Source organism: Pseudochaenichthys georgianus, chromosome 5, assembly GCF_902827115.2.
Source record: "Pseudochaenichthys georgianus chromosome 5, fPseGeo1.2, whole genome shotgun sequence".
NCBI lineage: Eukaryota > Metazoa > Chordata > Actinopteri > Perciformes > Channichthyidae > Pseudochaenichthys > Pseudochaenichthys georgianus.
This window is the reverse complement of record NC_047507.1, coordinates 18,811,636-18,825,423: the sequence shown is the minus strand read 5'-3', so window position 1 is coordinate 18,825,423 and position 13,788 is coordinate 18,811,636. Positions and strand designations below refer to the sequence as shown.

The 13,788-nt window shown below is 40.2% G+C and overlaps 4 protein-coding genes across 5 annotated transcripts; 2 read left to right on the top strand and 2 right to left on the bottom strand.

The window, feature by feature from the left end:
* The first annotated feature begins 8 nt into the window (after window positions 1–8).
* tomm6 (translocase of outer mitochondrial membrane 6 homolog (yeast)) lies at window positions 9–1,507 on the top strand. Of its 2 annotated transcripts, none has more exons than XR_004552188.2 (3): window positions 9–192; window positions 1,104–1,264; window positions 1,418–1,507. XR_004552188.2 is itself a non-coding variant. In XM_034083643.2 (3 exons), the coding sequence occupies exons 1-2, from the start codon at window positions 95–97 to the stop codon at window positions 1,198–1,200; spliced, it is 195 nt and encodes a 64-aa protein (XP_033939534.1). In that variant the 5' UTR covers window positions 11–94; the 3' UTR covers window positions 1,201–1,227; window positions 1,418–1,507. The 2 variants fall into 2 exon arrangements, 1 of the variants encoding a protein (XP_033939534.1); XM_034083643.2 differs by having other exon boundaries at window positions 11–192; window positions 1,104–1,227.
* Window positions 1,508–1,643: 136 nt separating this feature from the next.
* Window positions 1,644–2,472, top strand: c5h1orf74 (chromosome 5 C1orf74 homolog). Its single transcript, XM_034083641.2, has one exon. It carries the CDS (start codon window positions 1,644–1,646, stop codon window positions 2,433–2,435), a length of 792 nt encoding a protein of 263 aa, XP_033939532.1. The 3' UTR covers window positions 2,436–2,472.
* Window positions 2,473–3,434: 962 nt separating this feature from the next.
* Window positions 3,435–6,367, bottom strand: sirt4 (sirtuin 4). The gene is made up of 4 exons (XM_034083336.1): window positions 6,259–6,367; window positions 5,291–5,769; window positions 4,553–4,847; window positions 3,435–4,442 (listed from the first exon to the last, which is right to left on the bottom strand). Exons 2-4 carry the CDS (start codon window positions 5,767–5,769, stop codon window positions 4,290–4,292), a joined length of 927 nt encoding a protein of 308 aa, XP_033939227.1. The 5' UTR covers window positions 6,259–6,367; the 3' UTR covers window positions 3,435–4,289.
* A 424-nt stretch (window positions 6,368–6,791) lies between these two features.
* sxph (saxiphilin) lies at window positions 6,792–13,616 on the bottom strand. Its single transcript, XM_034083487.2, has 16 exons — window positions 13,461–13,616; window positions 12,895–12,994; window positions 12,648–12,824; window positions 12,344–12,506; window positions 12,168–12,232; window positions 11,762–11,919; window positions 11,447–11,633; window positions 11,222–11,370; window positions 11,037–11,127; window positions 10,475–10,522; window positions 10,202–10,384; window positions 9,281–9,428; window positions 8,597–8,679; window positions 8,299–8,483; window positions 7,546–7,732; window positions 6,792–7,458 (listed from the first exon to the last, which is right to left on the bottom strand). Exons 1-16 carry the CDS (start codon window positions 13,614–13,616, stop codon window positions 7,415–7,417), a joined length of 2,124 nt encoding a protein of 707 aa, XP_033939378.2. The 3' UTR covers window positions 6,792–7,414.
* Window positions 13,617–13,788: the final 172 nt, after the last annotated feature.

The following is a 13,788-nucleotide window of genomic DNA, read 5'->3' as shown; positions in this document are numbered from 1 at the left end:
CTTCTTGTGTTACATCTAAAGTGTTCCCCCTGGTGTCGGTGTCCCTTGCTTTTTCTGCTTCTCTCGTTACGTTCCACCGCACGTTATCTGCAAGATGAGCGGAGCAGGCGCTAAAAAGGGTCCCACCGCCAGTGTGGTGGAGTGGGTCGGTTCAGCTTGTAAGTTCGCAACAGACAGAACCGACTTCAGAAGGTGAGATAATGTGGATATTAAAAAATGAGTTTAAATGTGTGGTCGTTAGCTGTGTTGCTAACGTTAGCACACGCTGCGTCCGTCAGGGAGATTTGCCCTTGCCTCGTCCAGTCCTGCTTTCGGGTTTCTGGACCAGTCAACCCGCTTTATTTTTGCCTGTTTTGTACCGACCAAGGCTGGGTTGAAAAGTAAGCTTAGTGGGGAAAGCCCCAGGGACCCAGTAGTACCAGGGCCACCTTAAAGCTCCAGGCCTACTGTATGTAGACTGGTACTTTATGGATTTGAAAGGGAAAGCTGCACCACTAGGTGAACTACCACTAATTTGTTCAACATGATACAGATTCACTATACAGTTGACAGCTTACAGAAATAAAAATAACAACAGATACATTGGCAAATCACACTAGATAAAGATACTATAAAACAAATACATTTTTAAGTTTCTTGATAGCCTCATAGTTGAGTTTGAAAACAGTTTAACATATTGCTGGATATCATTGTATTTATGAATACCTTGCCAACTCCTTTATCAATTTCAAAAATAACATGTATCTTTTCATTTTTGAATAAACCAATCACGAAATGTTCCCATAATAAGGTGATCTCATTAAATATATGATACATCACAAGGTATTTGACATCATTTCTTTGTGGGAAGTAAATTAAAAAATATATAAAAAATATAATTACTTCGATCTTAGGTACCCTGTTTCTATATCTACAGTGAGACATTATCTCTCTGGGTTCATCTTCAAATTAGTGACTGTATTCTGATGTATAATTTTTTATTTTGCCGCAAATACCCAGTACTGTTCAAGCTATGGCATTTATAAATGAATGTGTTTTTAAAGTTTTAATCTTGTAAGAATAAATTGTAACTCAGTGCATGTCTTATCATATTCATCTTTCAGGAATCTTCTGGTCAACCTGGGTCTGTTTGTGGCGGGTGTCTGGATTGCGAGAAACCTCTCAGATTTCGACCTGCTGGTTCCTCAGCCCTTGGCATAATTTACATAATTTATAACCAGGATAATGGTGAGATCATCTTTATCAAAGACAGAGGAATGTGTTGGTACGTTTACAAAATGATGTGTATTAAGGTGCACTTCTTCCATCATGAAAATCTCTGCTTAAAAGTTACAATTGTTATATTTCATATGCAAAGTGATAATTAGCTTCAAGAGATGCGTGTTTGTAATTAACATAATCTATATGTTCCTTTTAGGCGCCTTGGACCAACAGAGAAGAAACAAGGGATTTAAATGACAGACTTTTCCATTACTAATTACTAATTTATTTTGAAAACAAATCATCTTGTCAAACCAAATCAGCTTCACCTTTATGTCGATCTTTTTTTGTTATTGCTGAATCAGTACCTCCTTCCATAGATTGTGAAATAGCTCTTATTTAACTTTCACATTTGAATCTTGTGAGAGGTGATTTCAGCAGCTATGTCCACTAGGGAGCTCTTTGTTGCTGCTGCTCGTAAACATCTGTCTGCTGGTAGAAAATCTCTCTCCGTCCCTCAGAGTCTGGACCTGGCGGCTCAGGTCTTGGCTGTTGATCTGGGATTGAAGCCCGCTTTGTTGTATGACAGCAACGGCGCCGGTGCAGATCAGCTGCAGCAGTATTTGAGCTCTTTGCAGTGTTCCCAGCTTGTTTCTAAATCACTTCTCACACTGGATTTAAATGGAAACACTCTCATTGTTAACCCTCTTACTGTCAGGGTGAAAGTAGAACAGATTATTCATGATAAAAACGTGGCTATTATTGACGTCTGCCACTCCCTGGAGAAGCCCACCATCGCTGACCCGCTCAGAGGAGAGCTGAGGAGCCTGACACACGATGTACTGCTCCTCCTAAAGAGGTTAGAACAACTGAAGGAGGCTGAGCAACCGTGTTATGTTGGAGAGAAGTCAGAGGAGTGGAACCTGTGCACAGTGTTTGGTATTTTATTGGGTTTCCCCGTCACTTACTGGTTTGATCAGACGAAGAGCTTTGAGAACTGCCTGTCTCTGACTCCCCTGATGGTGACTGCAGCGTCAGCATCATGGCAGGGCGACTCCTCCGAGCACAGATGTTGTCTTTACTCCTTCAGCGTCCCGGCTGCTCTGCTCCAAGCGGTGCAGTCCAGCCTGGAAAACTGGAAGCGGTCTTTACAAGAAAGATTTCAGCAGCAAAATGTCTTTAAGGATCTTACAGTTCGTCAATCTACAGTCACTCTGCCCTCTGTCTGTTTGTGATGCTACCATGATGTTTGTCTTAAAAATAAACAGTTAAAAAATGATGTGTGTTTTTACTTTATCACTACATTAAACTATCAAAATAGCAGATTAGTTCTTAACGTCGGTGTTATTCAAACTTGGGTTAACCAATACCACTGGTCAAGACAGTACACACACACAGTCTACATTCTGTGTGGGAAAATGTAAACATTTAGGGAGACACATTTGCTTAACTTCGGGCATTTACAAGATTTTTGAGGGGTGCTATTAATAAAAACAATTGGTCTACGTCTACTCAATAGAGTGGTGCAGTTATATATATCTATGGGTGCAGTGACGCATCCTAAAACCCGGAAGTAAGCTTCTTCCGGTTCCCTCGACAAAAAAGCAATGCAATTTCTACATAGGATTTTGGAAATAAGGTCTGGTTGACACACATTTAAGAGACTGATCACGTTTTGTTCAGTCGGATAATCTCCACATTTCTACCCTACTTTTATAATTTTCTAATCATAAATCTATCGATTAGATTTATGATCCGGGTTTAAGGACGCGTCACTGCAACACACTATAACATTACTTTTTTTAATATGAAAGTATCCCAGTTTTAGAAACATACAGGATACCTTGTTGTGCCACACGAATACATAGACATATTTCTGGTGTCCCAAAGATACGTTTTTGAGAAAGAAAGCAGAAGAAAGTCATGGCAATTTTAACTTTTTGAGAATAATTAAAAAGATAATAGGCTCGATATATTGAACATTGCATTGTTGGTTATTGGCCTGACTTTTCTGCCAGGTATCACAACAGCGAAGTGTGAAGAACAGCGCTGTTTGAGTCAAACATATGTATTTTAAAATCTTTGCCCCTTTTATACAGTTTTTAGGAGCATTCTGATATTTATTTGAGCATTTTTGCCATACCACATTACTGACAGTTCATTTTGACTGAAGTAACAGTTGAAAGTAGCCAACTACATTTCAATCTCTTTCAATGTGTGAATTTAAGAGACAATGCTTTAAAATGGTTTATTTAAAAGGAACATTGTCTATTTTTGTAATTACATAACACGTTACATTTGCATCAGTTGAAACATAAGCCTTGCATTGCACAAATTGATAAAAGGTCAATTGTATTGATTGTTAGTTTAAAATGTACACCTGTCAATGTTAGCACCATTATATAAAAACATGAGTATAAATCATTCCAGGATAGTACAGATTACACCTTTTAAAATCAGCTGATTGCAGTACATTATGTATCTTTTAAATATGTTTCCAAAAACATTGTCGAATAACCTTGTTGGGTTTAATGCAAACCAGAAAGCATATTTAAATTGTCATGTTTAGATTATTTAATTTAAATCAAAACAGCATTAGGGCACAACAGGGCCTGGGCTTCCAGATGTCACGACACACACTTTGTGATCTACTGCACATTTTGTATTATGCCAAAACCCACAGCAGCAATACTCACTACAGACTTTCTGTTTATCTTGACTGAGACATTGATCGTGTGACACCAATCTGATATGTGCAGAGAAATCGAATCTTAAAGACAACTAGACTTTCCTTTTACTTGTAAACTGCATAAAATAGGTGATAAGAAGTTTCAGGTTTTACTGTACTGATGTACTGATAATAGCAGCAATTTCCTTTGGAAGAGAAGTGGAAATGCCTCTTTCTCCTTTGACATTACACAAAAAAACATTCAAAACCGTTTATGAAGTGAATTATGTTGTTGACATGTTTAAGTCTGAGGTCGTTCTGACCAGCTGAAAGTAGCAACAGACAATGTGGTTGCAGGGGGGTTAAAAAGTAGTCCATTGCCATTTTAAAGTAGAATATCCAAACTGCATGTCCATGACAGTCAGACAGAATGAATAGCTGACAGCACTTCACCGCAGCGGCAGCTCACTTTCAGTTCAGCCAGGTGATCTGCCCTCGTAGGCCCGATGTTCAAGATGGCGACCGACAACTTCCGATCACCCGCTGCCAGTAAAAACCTGTATCCTGAATATACCTTAAACATAACAGAGAGGGTCACAATTAAATAAAAAAAGTCCAGAAGAATTGTGTTGTAAACTGGTGATATTTCAACCAAGTTTATTTTAAAATGTTCTAAAATCCTACCTGTAACGATGACCCTGCGACGAGCACCGCATCTGACTCTGCCAGCCGTTCGCGCACAAACTGTACTGTTGCTTTGTTCACATTGTCTCCAAAAAAGGTGACCTCGGGCTTCAGTATCCCTCCACATGCCTCACAGGAGGGGACTCTAAAATGGAGGACCTGCTCGTCCTCGATGAACACATCCCCGTCCGGAGCCACACCGCTCGTCTGCGCCCTCCATTCTGGGTTTAGTGCAATGAATCTCGCCTGCAACTCCTCCCTCTCTGAGACTGCTCCACAGCCAAGACACATCACCCTTTGGAGGAAGAATATCAACACAAAAGGTCAAACAATGGTAACAAAAACATCCATCCCAGTTACCAACAGTTTAGTACAATAACACTATGTTTTTGTTTAAACCAAATCCTTAGATTTATATATTATACCTTAAAGTTACAATTATTCCTTTTCCACTTTCTTGGAGCAAATAGGAAGACCACAACCTTGATTATTATGTATGGAAGACTTTAAGGGCCCGGCACATAGTAAGGGGAAATAATTATGTTGTTGCTTTGATATAGAATTTGGAGTGTTAAGTCTTATGAATTCAACTTAGTAGTTCCACGTTTATTATCAACATTTCTACCTATCCTCAAAAATAAGAAACTAATCTTCCTCCACTAATTTTTCCACTTATGCCTGACCCTAATACTCTTCCGTAACTCTCAGAGCAGGTTGATGTGTCAGGTGTTTCCTCACCTGTGAGCACAGCCATGTAGCTCAGTCAGTCTTTTTTGTCCGGCCTTAGAATGAAGAGAATCCACATTCTGTGTCACCAGCCAGTGCAGCTTCCCCCTCTCCTCCCACCGCTGCAGGGCCCTATGTGCAGAATTTGGGAGATGTGAAGAGAACTGCGGCCACCCGACAAAGTTTCTGGCCCAGTAGCGTCGGCGGGCCTTTGCACTGCGGACAAACTCTGAATACTGCATGGGTCTTCTGTCAGTCCGAGCATACAGGCCCACACCCTCTGAGCGGTAATCAGGGATCCCCGACTCGGTGGACAGTCCTGCTCCGGTGATGACAAACAGGCGTCTGGCTCGGGACACAAAGTCCTGCAGCAGCTCCAGGGAGTGGGCGTCAGCCATGCTGCAGGCCGGGACAAAGCTCACCATCCCTGCAGGGACCGAGGAGGCCCTCCTCACAGCGTGCATTGTGAGGATCTGCCGTGGCAATCTCATCTGGACAGGCAAACAGATGATTAGAAATAAAAACAAACATGTTCTGTACACCTCCTGCTCCATTTTCCTCTGCTATAGGTGTTGCCAGAGCACAAATGGAAAACTAAAGACATTTAGAGACATCACCTTGGACAAAGGATATTTTTCATTTTTTAAAAACATTTGACTAACCACACAATTTATAATTAATGTAATCAAAAAAGAAATAACTATAATGACAACACAAAATCTACCGAAATGAAAATATGAAAGTATGTTAAAATAACATGAATGGATCTTAATATGATACAAGAAGGCAGCATATGATTAACAATATATAAAAAAGGTTACACTACAAGTGAATGCTAGTCTGACAGCTAAGAAGCTACATACAGCAAGCACACTTTTTATGAGGGTCAATAACGAAGTGCACTGTGTCACCGGTAAATTAGCATTAGCCGGTTTAAGTAACAGTCATTATGAAAGATTGTTTTTCTATTACAATATTACCTTGTCTACCGGGTGTTACGGTGGTGGCCACACGTTGTTGTTATTGTTAATAACTGGAGCAACAACAAACAGTCGGCAGCTCCACGGCGTGGGTTAAATAACAGACTGATATAAGATGGGAACCTTTGTCCGAGGGACAGAAACAGGAAACACCATGTTTTACGTAACACCAAACACACACACACACACGCGCTGCAGTCTGGGAGTAGTAGTCAACAACTGAAATATCAGGATGGTTTTCAGCTTTATTTGCTTAAAATAAACTCGTTTTTTAAAAAACATATAAGGTATACCTGCAATTCTCATCGATACATCAGCTCTGGCTTGAATTATACCTTTAGTAAATTGTTAATGTTCAGTTCTTGTTGACTTTGTCGGGATATAGTAAATTATTGCCATTTCAATACAACTCCACCACTTTGACCACAGTGGTTTCACATTGTATTTGTTTTTAGGTAACACATTGACAGTATAAGAAACACACATTGTAAGCATAATAAAAGTAGATTCATTTATTTATGTTTTTTTGTTGTTGACATACTGTGGCACAAAGATGACTGAATAACCTTGCACCACCTTAACTACATTACATACACCGCATTACATGTTAGTACAAAACATAGATTGTGTTAACTAATTTGTGCAAAATGATGTATACATTTCTATATATATATATATTGCAGTAGTCTTAGATGTTTCAGCTGTTTTTATATTCTACACACACTGTTCTATCATATTATCTTAACTTTGTTGTTTGAGCCTTTATGATTGCAAGATGCTGTGTTAATGATTAGATGTGTGGGAACCACGTGTTACAACAGTAACAGAGTACACAACCTGTATGTTTATAATATATTTTTCACATTTTGGTAAGGTACATTTCGATTCTATATTTGTGTTCTCTACTTTTCTGTATATCCTACTTAAACCATATTTTGATTTTAATTATGTTCAGGCCTTAAAAGTGTTTTGTGTTTTGAAAGATACAGATGATACACAACATTTGATGTTGAAATGGCATCTAAACGCTCAAATTCATCAGTTCAGTCAGGCAACAGTGTTTTGAAATTCATGTCGGCTGTCAACCAGGGATGGTTTGTAGTTGAGATTCTGGATGAAGTATTGATCCACTGAGCAGCAGAGAGAAATGTGTCCTTTAGAATATGCTGCACACGTCCTGATTACAAAACTCCAAGATATCTGTTGAAAGGGAAATGAATGTGAACACATTAGCATTATCAACAGGAATGAGGTTTAAAATCATCTAGTGATTCATCAGAGTAGTACCAGAGTGTGTGCAGTTGAAAGCCGCTTCCGCCTGACTGTAAAACTCCTCTCCTAGGATGGAGCGGGGATCCATGTGGCCCGTGTGGACGAAACACTGAGTAGCGTCTTTGAAAAGCAGATCACTTTCTCCATATTCCTGAGACTGAAAGAGCTTGAACTCTGCGTTTGGGTTGGCGGATAAAGTTTCCTATAAGGATACAAAAAAAGTAAATATGCACCTAAACACCTTTTCCTTTCTGCAATGCCAAAGATTATTATTTAAATTTCTCCTTAATCTCCGTTATTTTTTCATCTGAAGCAAATACATTTTAATCCTGACTAAAGATGCTATTGGACCTGAACTATGTTTTTTTTTCAACAGCGGTGGAAAGTAAATATAAAAGTAAGCAAATATACTTAAATATAATTTTTGATACTTGTCCTATACTCAAGTAATACCATTTTATAAGTTTTAATCCTCTATATTTATGTGTCAGTCACTTGGATATTTCAAAATAAGGTAATTTTGTCAGTGTCCATGCAGTAACTTTGCTCTTCTTCTCCAAAATGCCATTTACTTTAGATTTTACCCTGACTATGAATGAGTATTTATTCCAATTCCACTTCAAACTATCCAAACTGTCCCTTTGAATGTTGGGGGTGCAGCTGAGCAACAATGCGAGACAACTTGAAACATACGTCTTCATGCAAAGTCCCATGTCTTCATTGTGTAAACGTAAAACCTGATTTAAAACAGTGTTCACAGAAGCTGACCTGTGACTTCATGAGGAAGTCGTACACTCGTGCTGTGAGCACCGGCCGCGTCATGACGCTGTTCGGGGGGATGACTCCCAGGTTGCAGCTCTCCCACTCTGCCAGCGGGGCCCGACGACCGTCCCCACACAGCAGCTCGTAGTCTGACATCGTCCAGCCCTCTGCCCAACCGCTGGAGTTCAAACCTGAAGAACAACATGACGAACAATATAATGAAGAATACTAAACATAGAGTTCATGTCTGCACAAGTGTGTGTGTGTGTGTGTGTGTGTCAAAACGTTATCTTATATATCTCACTGAGGATGTTGTCAAGAAGGGTGTGTTGCTCGAGGAAGGCCACGTCGCCATAGCTTTTCCCACTGGGATCTCCAACCAGACACCTTTAATAACAAGTCAAGATTAAAGATAAAAAATGTTACAATACAATGGAGGTGGAGGCTGGACAATTCATATTGAAACTACTTTATATGAAAAAAATAGTCCTATGGCATCATAGGACTATTGAATGAATGAACGTCAACATTCCTTCATTGAATACATGTTGAAGTTACTCTGAGGCTGATTCTTTGCCTACTATTTAAACAGTAAAAGGAAAAGGAAGGAAAAAATGTCAAGTCCTGTGTTTACAGGTTCCCCAATGTTGCCAAAAAAAGCTGGTATTTTGAGTTTACATGCCATTTAATAAAGGCTCTGAGCACCAACCAAATTCCCTTTATATCAATTCTACTAGGCGAGTGTCATATATCAACAAAAATGTCTTACAACCAGGTTGAATAAAACAAAACGATCTTAATGTTCCCATTTTCTTGTACTTAACCTCTGACTACAGGCTGAGTTCAGCATCTGGCTGCCACCTGCAGATGATTCCTCACTCGTAAGTATTTCATATTGAGTTGCTCAAAAAAGAAGGGAAAATATAAGCTTTCCACTTCAGCAAACCCAGATGAACAGAAACTAGTCCAGGGGAGAGACTCCACGTACCTTAATGCCCCAGTGTTGCCATAGTAACGCTCATTGTGGTTGTCAGCGCAGCGTTTGGTGGCGGCCTCCCCCGTGCCTCCCAGACACACTTTACACAGATTCCCCTGAGAGCCCGGGAGGCAGCCTTTCCAAAACACGTCGTTGTACACTGAGGAAACACAAAGCATGACACAGCAGCTGAGGCCTGTCAGAACAACCACTTCGTTGGATGATATATTGTCCTAGAAATAATTGTGAATAACTATCTTGTTTTATTTAAGTACCATTATATTTCACTGATATAATGATAAAATAATGGCATATTATAAGTTAACAGAACAATTGACAAAACAATGAATAAAGTGGACTCTCAGAATATGTTAAAACGGTGCAATAAGTGCACAATGCACATTTTCAAAAGATAGATGTCATTATTTAAAAAAATCCAAATATATAACAAAGTTCTGCTTCACTCGATATTTGTTGTCGGCCTGCCCTTGTCCTTGCTGCACTTAAAGGAAAGCATGCATTTATCCATTAAAGAAAGCTACTTTTGTTTTGTCATACCGGCTCGTGTCTGCTCTTGTACTTATATGTTTTTTTTTTACCTGTCCTGAAATTAATATATCACTCAATAAAAAGAAAGTTGATTTAATAAAAAAAGATTGATTAATTTAATTCAGTTAATCAATTTATTCATACAAAAATAGACATTCAAAACGTTATTCTAAAACCTCAGCAAAAGCTTTGAAAGTACGAAAGAAAAGGAGACATTGGGCTCAGCATTAGCCCTGCTTCCCGTGGTTGTCTGTACTGCACTGCTCCTAACACTAGGAACCGGTCAATTGCAGAATGTATATTTCCCCTCTGTGGGACGATTAAGGGTAGCCTTAATGGCTTAAGGTTCAATATATTAAAAAAAAGTATATATGTGAGCAGTACCTTGGTCGGGGCCACAGGGGGCGCTGCTGTTGTGCTCCAGGCTCAGCGGGTGTCTGTAGGGCAGCAGCCAGCCGGCCGGGCTGTACATGTGTCCGTGACAGGAGCGCCGGCCCCCCAGGTTCCCCATGAAAACACTTCTGCTCGAGCGCCTCGCCACGGCCACGGCAACCACTGAGGGCAACACTGAGGGGAGAGAGGGGGGAGGTTTTAAAGGCAACACTCACATCAGATACAAAGATTATTTCATGCAGTTTGTAAAATGTGCTGTGGTACCGTCCGTCTCCAAGTGGGTCGATCCCTCAGCAGGCACACACCTTTCTCCTGAGAGTCCAAGAGAACACAGACGAAACTGATCAATGTTTATTTTTAATGAATGAAGACTAGTACTGCAACAAATGCACTATATTTTTTATTATTTAATCAATTTATTTATAAAATGTCAGAGAATTGTAGAGAATCAAAAGTGAATACCGTATCATATCCTTATTTTGGATCTGAATGATTAACTATCTCTACAACAATGCAAGAGAAGAGTTTTCGTTAGGGACAAGTTGAAATACCTTTTGAAATTAAAAGAGAATACATTCAAATAAAAAATATATTTGTACGGAGCACTCCACACACTAAATGATGCCTAACTAAATATATTTTTGTTACAATATTGTTATACTCCCAGACAACTTACTTTGATTGCTTTTCATTTATTCATATCTATTTTTGGGGTTTTATTTGTATTGGTATGATTGTTGTGTAAATGTTGTTGTGCTTGCTTATATCTCTTAGATCTCCTACTTGAAAAGCCTTAAATATGTTTTGAGAATGCTCACAGTCTTACCATAATATTCTGTAACTACAGGAACAAGACCACATTTTCCTGCGATGAAAGAGTGAGTAGCATCCAGCGAGACGCCGTCCACCTCGTCCCTCTGTGGGAGACACAGGCGGGTACTTGTTGTCTTTAAGAGTGATGGAACTTTAATATTACTAACAGTCTGTAATTATACTTCTTGAATGACTTACCTTGATTTTCTCGATACAGTCACGCATTGACACCGCTCTGACACACACCAGAGGGTCCGACTTTATATTGAGAGCCCACTGCTCACATTTCTTCTGCTCTGCATGGCTAATACAGCACCATCGCACGACACTGTCCTCCAGGGAGCTTCCTGCACACAATCACGCTGTAAGAGGTCCCGCTTAATGAGTTTTGAATATACAACAGAACAATGTGGGTGTAAGCACCTTCATGTCCAAGACCTTTGAGCAGCGCCACATAATCCAGCCCCAGCAGCTGGCTGACGTCCATGTCGTCTGGCAGAACGGCCAGTTTATCCGTCGCATCTTTGAAGAGAAGGTCGTTTTCTCCAAAAGAAGAGGAGTTGAAGAGTTGGAAACGCTGCCTCTCTTTTCCTCGTTTACCAAACAGCATCTAAACAACAATAAAGAATCCCTTATGAATCTTTTATTCAGGCACTATGGGCACGTGAAAATGAAACAAAGTGAGTGATGTGTGCAGACAAATGTGGGAAATGTTTGAACAAATGAATATAAAGCTACCTGCACCGTCGATAGGAATTTGCGAGCAGTCTTGCGCAAGTTTAATCTGGTGACCATGCCGCCTCCTGGACCCCGGCCCAGGTTACAGGTCCTGTAGTGGCTGAGAGGAGCCTGTGAGCCGTCTGCACACAGCAGCCTGAACTCATCTCTATCACTGTCTGAGAGAACAAACTGAATATTAGGAGGGAGCTGATGTTACAATTAGGGATATATTTCCTACTAAATGTTGATTTGAAAGTGTTTTCAGGGCATTTTCCATTATTAAATAGGCAGAAAAATAAAAACTAAAGAGAGGTGGGGGGCATTTAACACAAAAATCCCTGCTGGTTGCCCTCAGAAAATATCATTAAACAGCAGAATATATGAAATGGAAAACATTCTAGAAGTCTATGACAAGAAAGCTTACCTTCAATACTTTCAAGAGCTAAATGATCCACAAATGCAACATCCCCGGCCCCCCTCCTGAGACATCTGTGACAGGGCGAAAGATGTAATAGGAGAAAGGAATGTCTATGCTGTTCAGACCGTATACATATTATAGAATATAGAGAATAGGTTTAAAGTGAAGTTGTTGAGTTCGACCTGAGGGCCCCCTGGTTGTTGTAGAAGGGCTCATTATGGGATGTTTCGCAGTGGTAATTCTTCTGGCGAATATATGACTTCTGGCCTTGGCACAGAGCGCACAGAGGGGGGGCAATGGCAGCAGCTCCGGGAACACAGCTGGCACTAAAAAAAGTACTGACGTCTGCTCGAGAGGGGAAAAACAAATCAGGCACCATAAAACCATTAGACCATAAATGCCAAAATATAAAACATTATGAAACACCCCTCACACGGCTCTGTTTTCTCTGGGAGCTGATAATAATAATAATAATAATGTGGTTACCCTGACTGAGCGGCTGCTCCTTGGACCAGCTCAGGTAGTTTCTGGAGAGCAGGAAGCCGAGGGGGAGACTCCAGCCGGCCGTCCACCGGATCCCGCTGTGGCAGCTCCTGAGGCCCTTAAGGGACCGGACGTCCAGACTGATGTTCCTCACCACAGCTACAGACAGAACACAGCCTCCTGCAGACACACACAGCTCACTGACACTCTGACACTCTGAAGTCTCTTAGAAAGCTGAAGGGAAACCTACCGTCGCTGTATATCTCCTTGGCGATGGCTCCAAGGCCAAACTGCTTCACAGCAGAATACACTTCTCCTGCATCCAACGTCACGATATCAGCACGGTTCGCCTGCAGTAAATATGTCTTTATGAACAGGTGGTAGCCAGTGTTGAGAACTTACAACAGGTTACTTTTCAAATGTAATGAGTCAAATATGTGTTGAGGAATTTTATTTATTTTGAATTTCCTCATCAAAGTAATGTATTTATTACGTTTGATTATTTTTGATCAAGCTAAAAACTTCTAACCTAAACCAGGCAGTGTTAAACTCAAAACACTGATTATTGTAAAAGAAAGTTTTTGCACTGTCCCTCATCCAAACAATCATTCGTGGTCTATTCAATCGATGAAAGTCTCTTTTTATGCATTTGTTAAGCCATTTATTTGATGAATATAAGCTGTATTTCACATGCAGAAACACATATTAACATGAGCTCATGTGAGTGCACTCTGCTAGTTAGTTGTTTTGCTTGTTTTACAGGTTATAAACCAGAGCTAAAATCATGACACTGCATTTAAGGTAAAGGTTGCTCACCCTGATCCGATCGATGCAGTCGGTCGTGCTGGACGCTCGGATGCAGGAGAGTCTGGCGAAAGCTGCCACAGCGGCCGGCGGCAGCACAGCCACCAGAGCTTTAGCCAGCTCTGCACACTTCCTCTGCTCAGGATCTGACACTGTGCACCACCGCATCTTCTTAGCTAACATGGAAGATCAGATGAGGAATGAATATTTTCTATTGAATTTCATTTGTGAACATCTTAGTCAATGATTTAATGAATTTCTATTCATTCTTAACAATTAAGAACATCTAAAACCAACTTTGCATTTTGTTAAACTTTGAAAGGATTTTACAACGCTTAAA

Excerpts from the sequence above, each read along its gene's own strand:
- tomm6 (XM_034083643.2), top strand. The coding sequence starts at position 95 with ATGAGCGGAGCAGGCGCTAAAAAGGGTCCCACCGCCAGTGTGGTGGAG. Across the intron at positions 193-1,103 it reads GACAGAACCGACTTCAGAAG|GAATCTTCTGGTCAACCTGG; the intron begins GTGAGATAATGT and ends TTCATCTTTCAG.
- c5h1orf74 (XM_034083641.2), top strand. The coding sequence starts at position 1,644 with ATGTCCACTAGGGAGCTCTTTGTTGCTGCTGCTCGTAAACATCTGTCT.
- sirt4 (XM_034083336.1), bottom strand. The coding sequence starts at position 5,769 with ATGAGATTGCCACGGCAGATCCTCACAATGCACGCTGTGAGGAGGGCC. Across the intron at positions 4,848-5,290 it reads CTACATGGCTGTGCTCACAG|GGTGATGTGTCTTGGCTGTG; the intron begins GTGAGGAAACAC and ends CTTCCTCCAAAG. Across the intron at positions 4,443-4,552 it reads TCGCAGGGTCATCGTTACAG|GTATATTCAGGATACAGGTT; the intron begins GTAGGATTTTAG and ends GTTATGTTTAAG.
- sxph (XM_034083487.2), bottom strand. The coding sequence starts at position 13,616 with ATGCGGTGGTGCACAGTGTCAGATCCTGAGCAGAGGAAGTGTGCAGAG. Across the intron at positions 11,128-11,221 it reads ACTGTATCGAGAAAATCAAG|AGGGACGAGGTGGACGGCGT; the intron begins GTAAGTCATTCA and ends TGTCTCCCACAG. Across the intron at positions 7,459-7,545 it reads TTTCAACTGCACACACTCTG|ATATCTTGGAGTTTTGTAAT; the intron begins GTACTACTCTGA and ends CCCTTTCAACAG.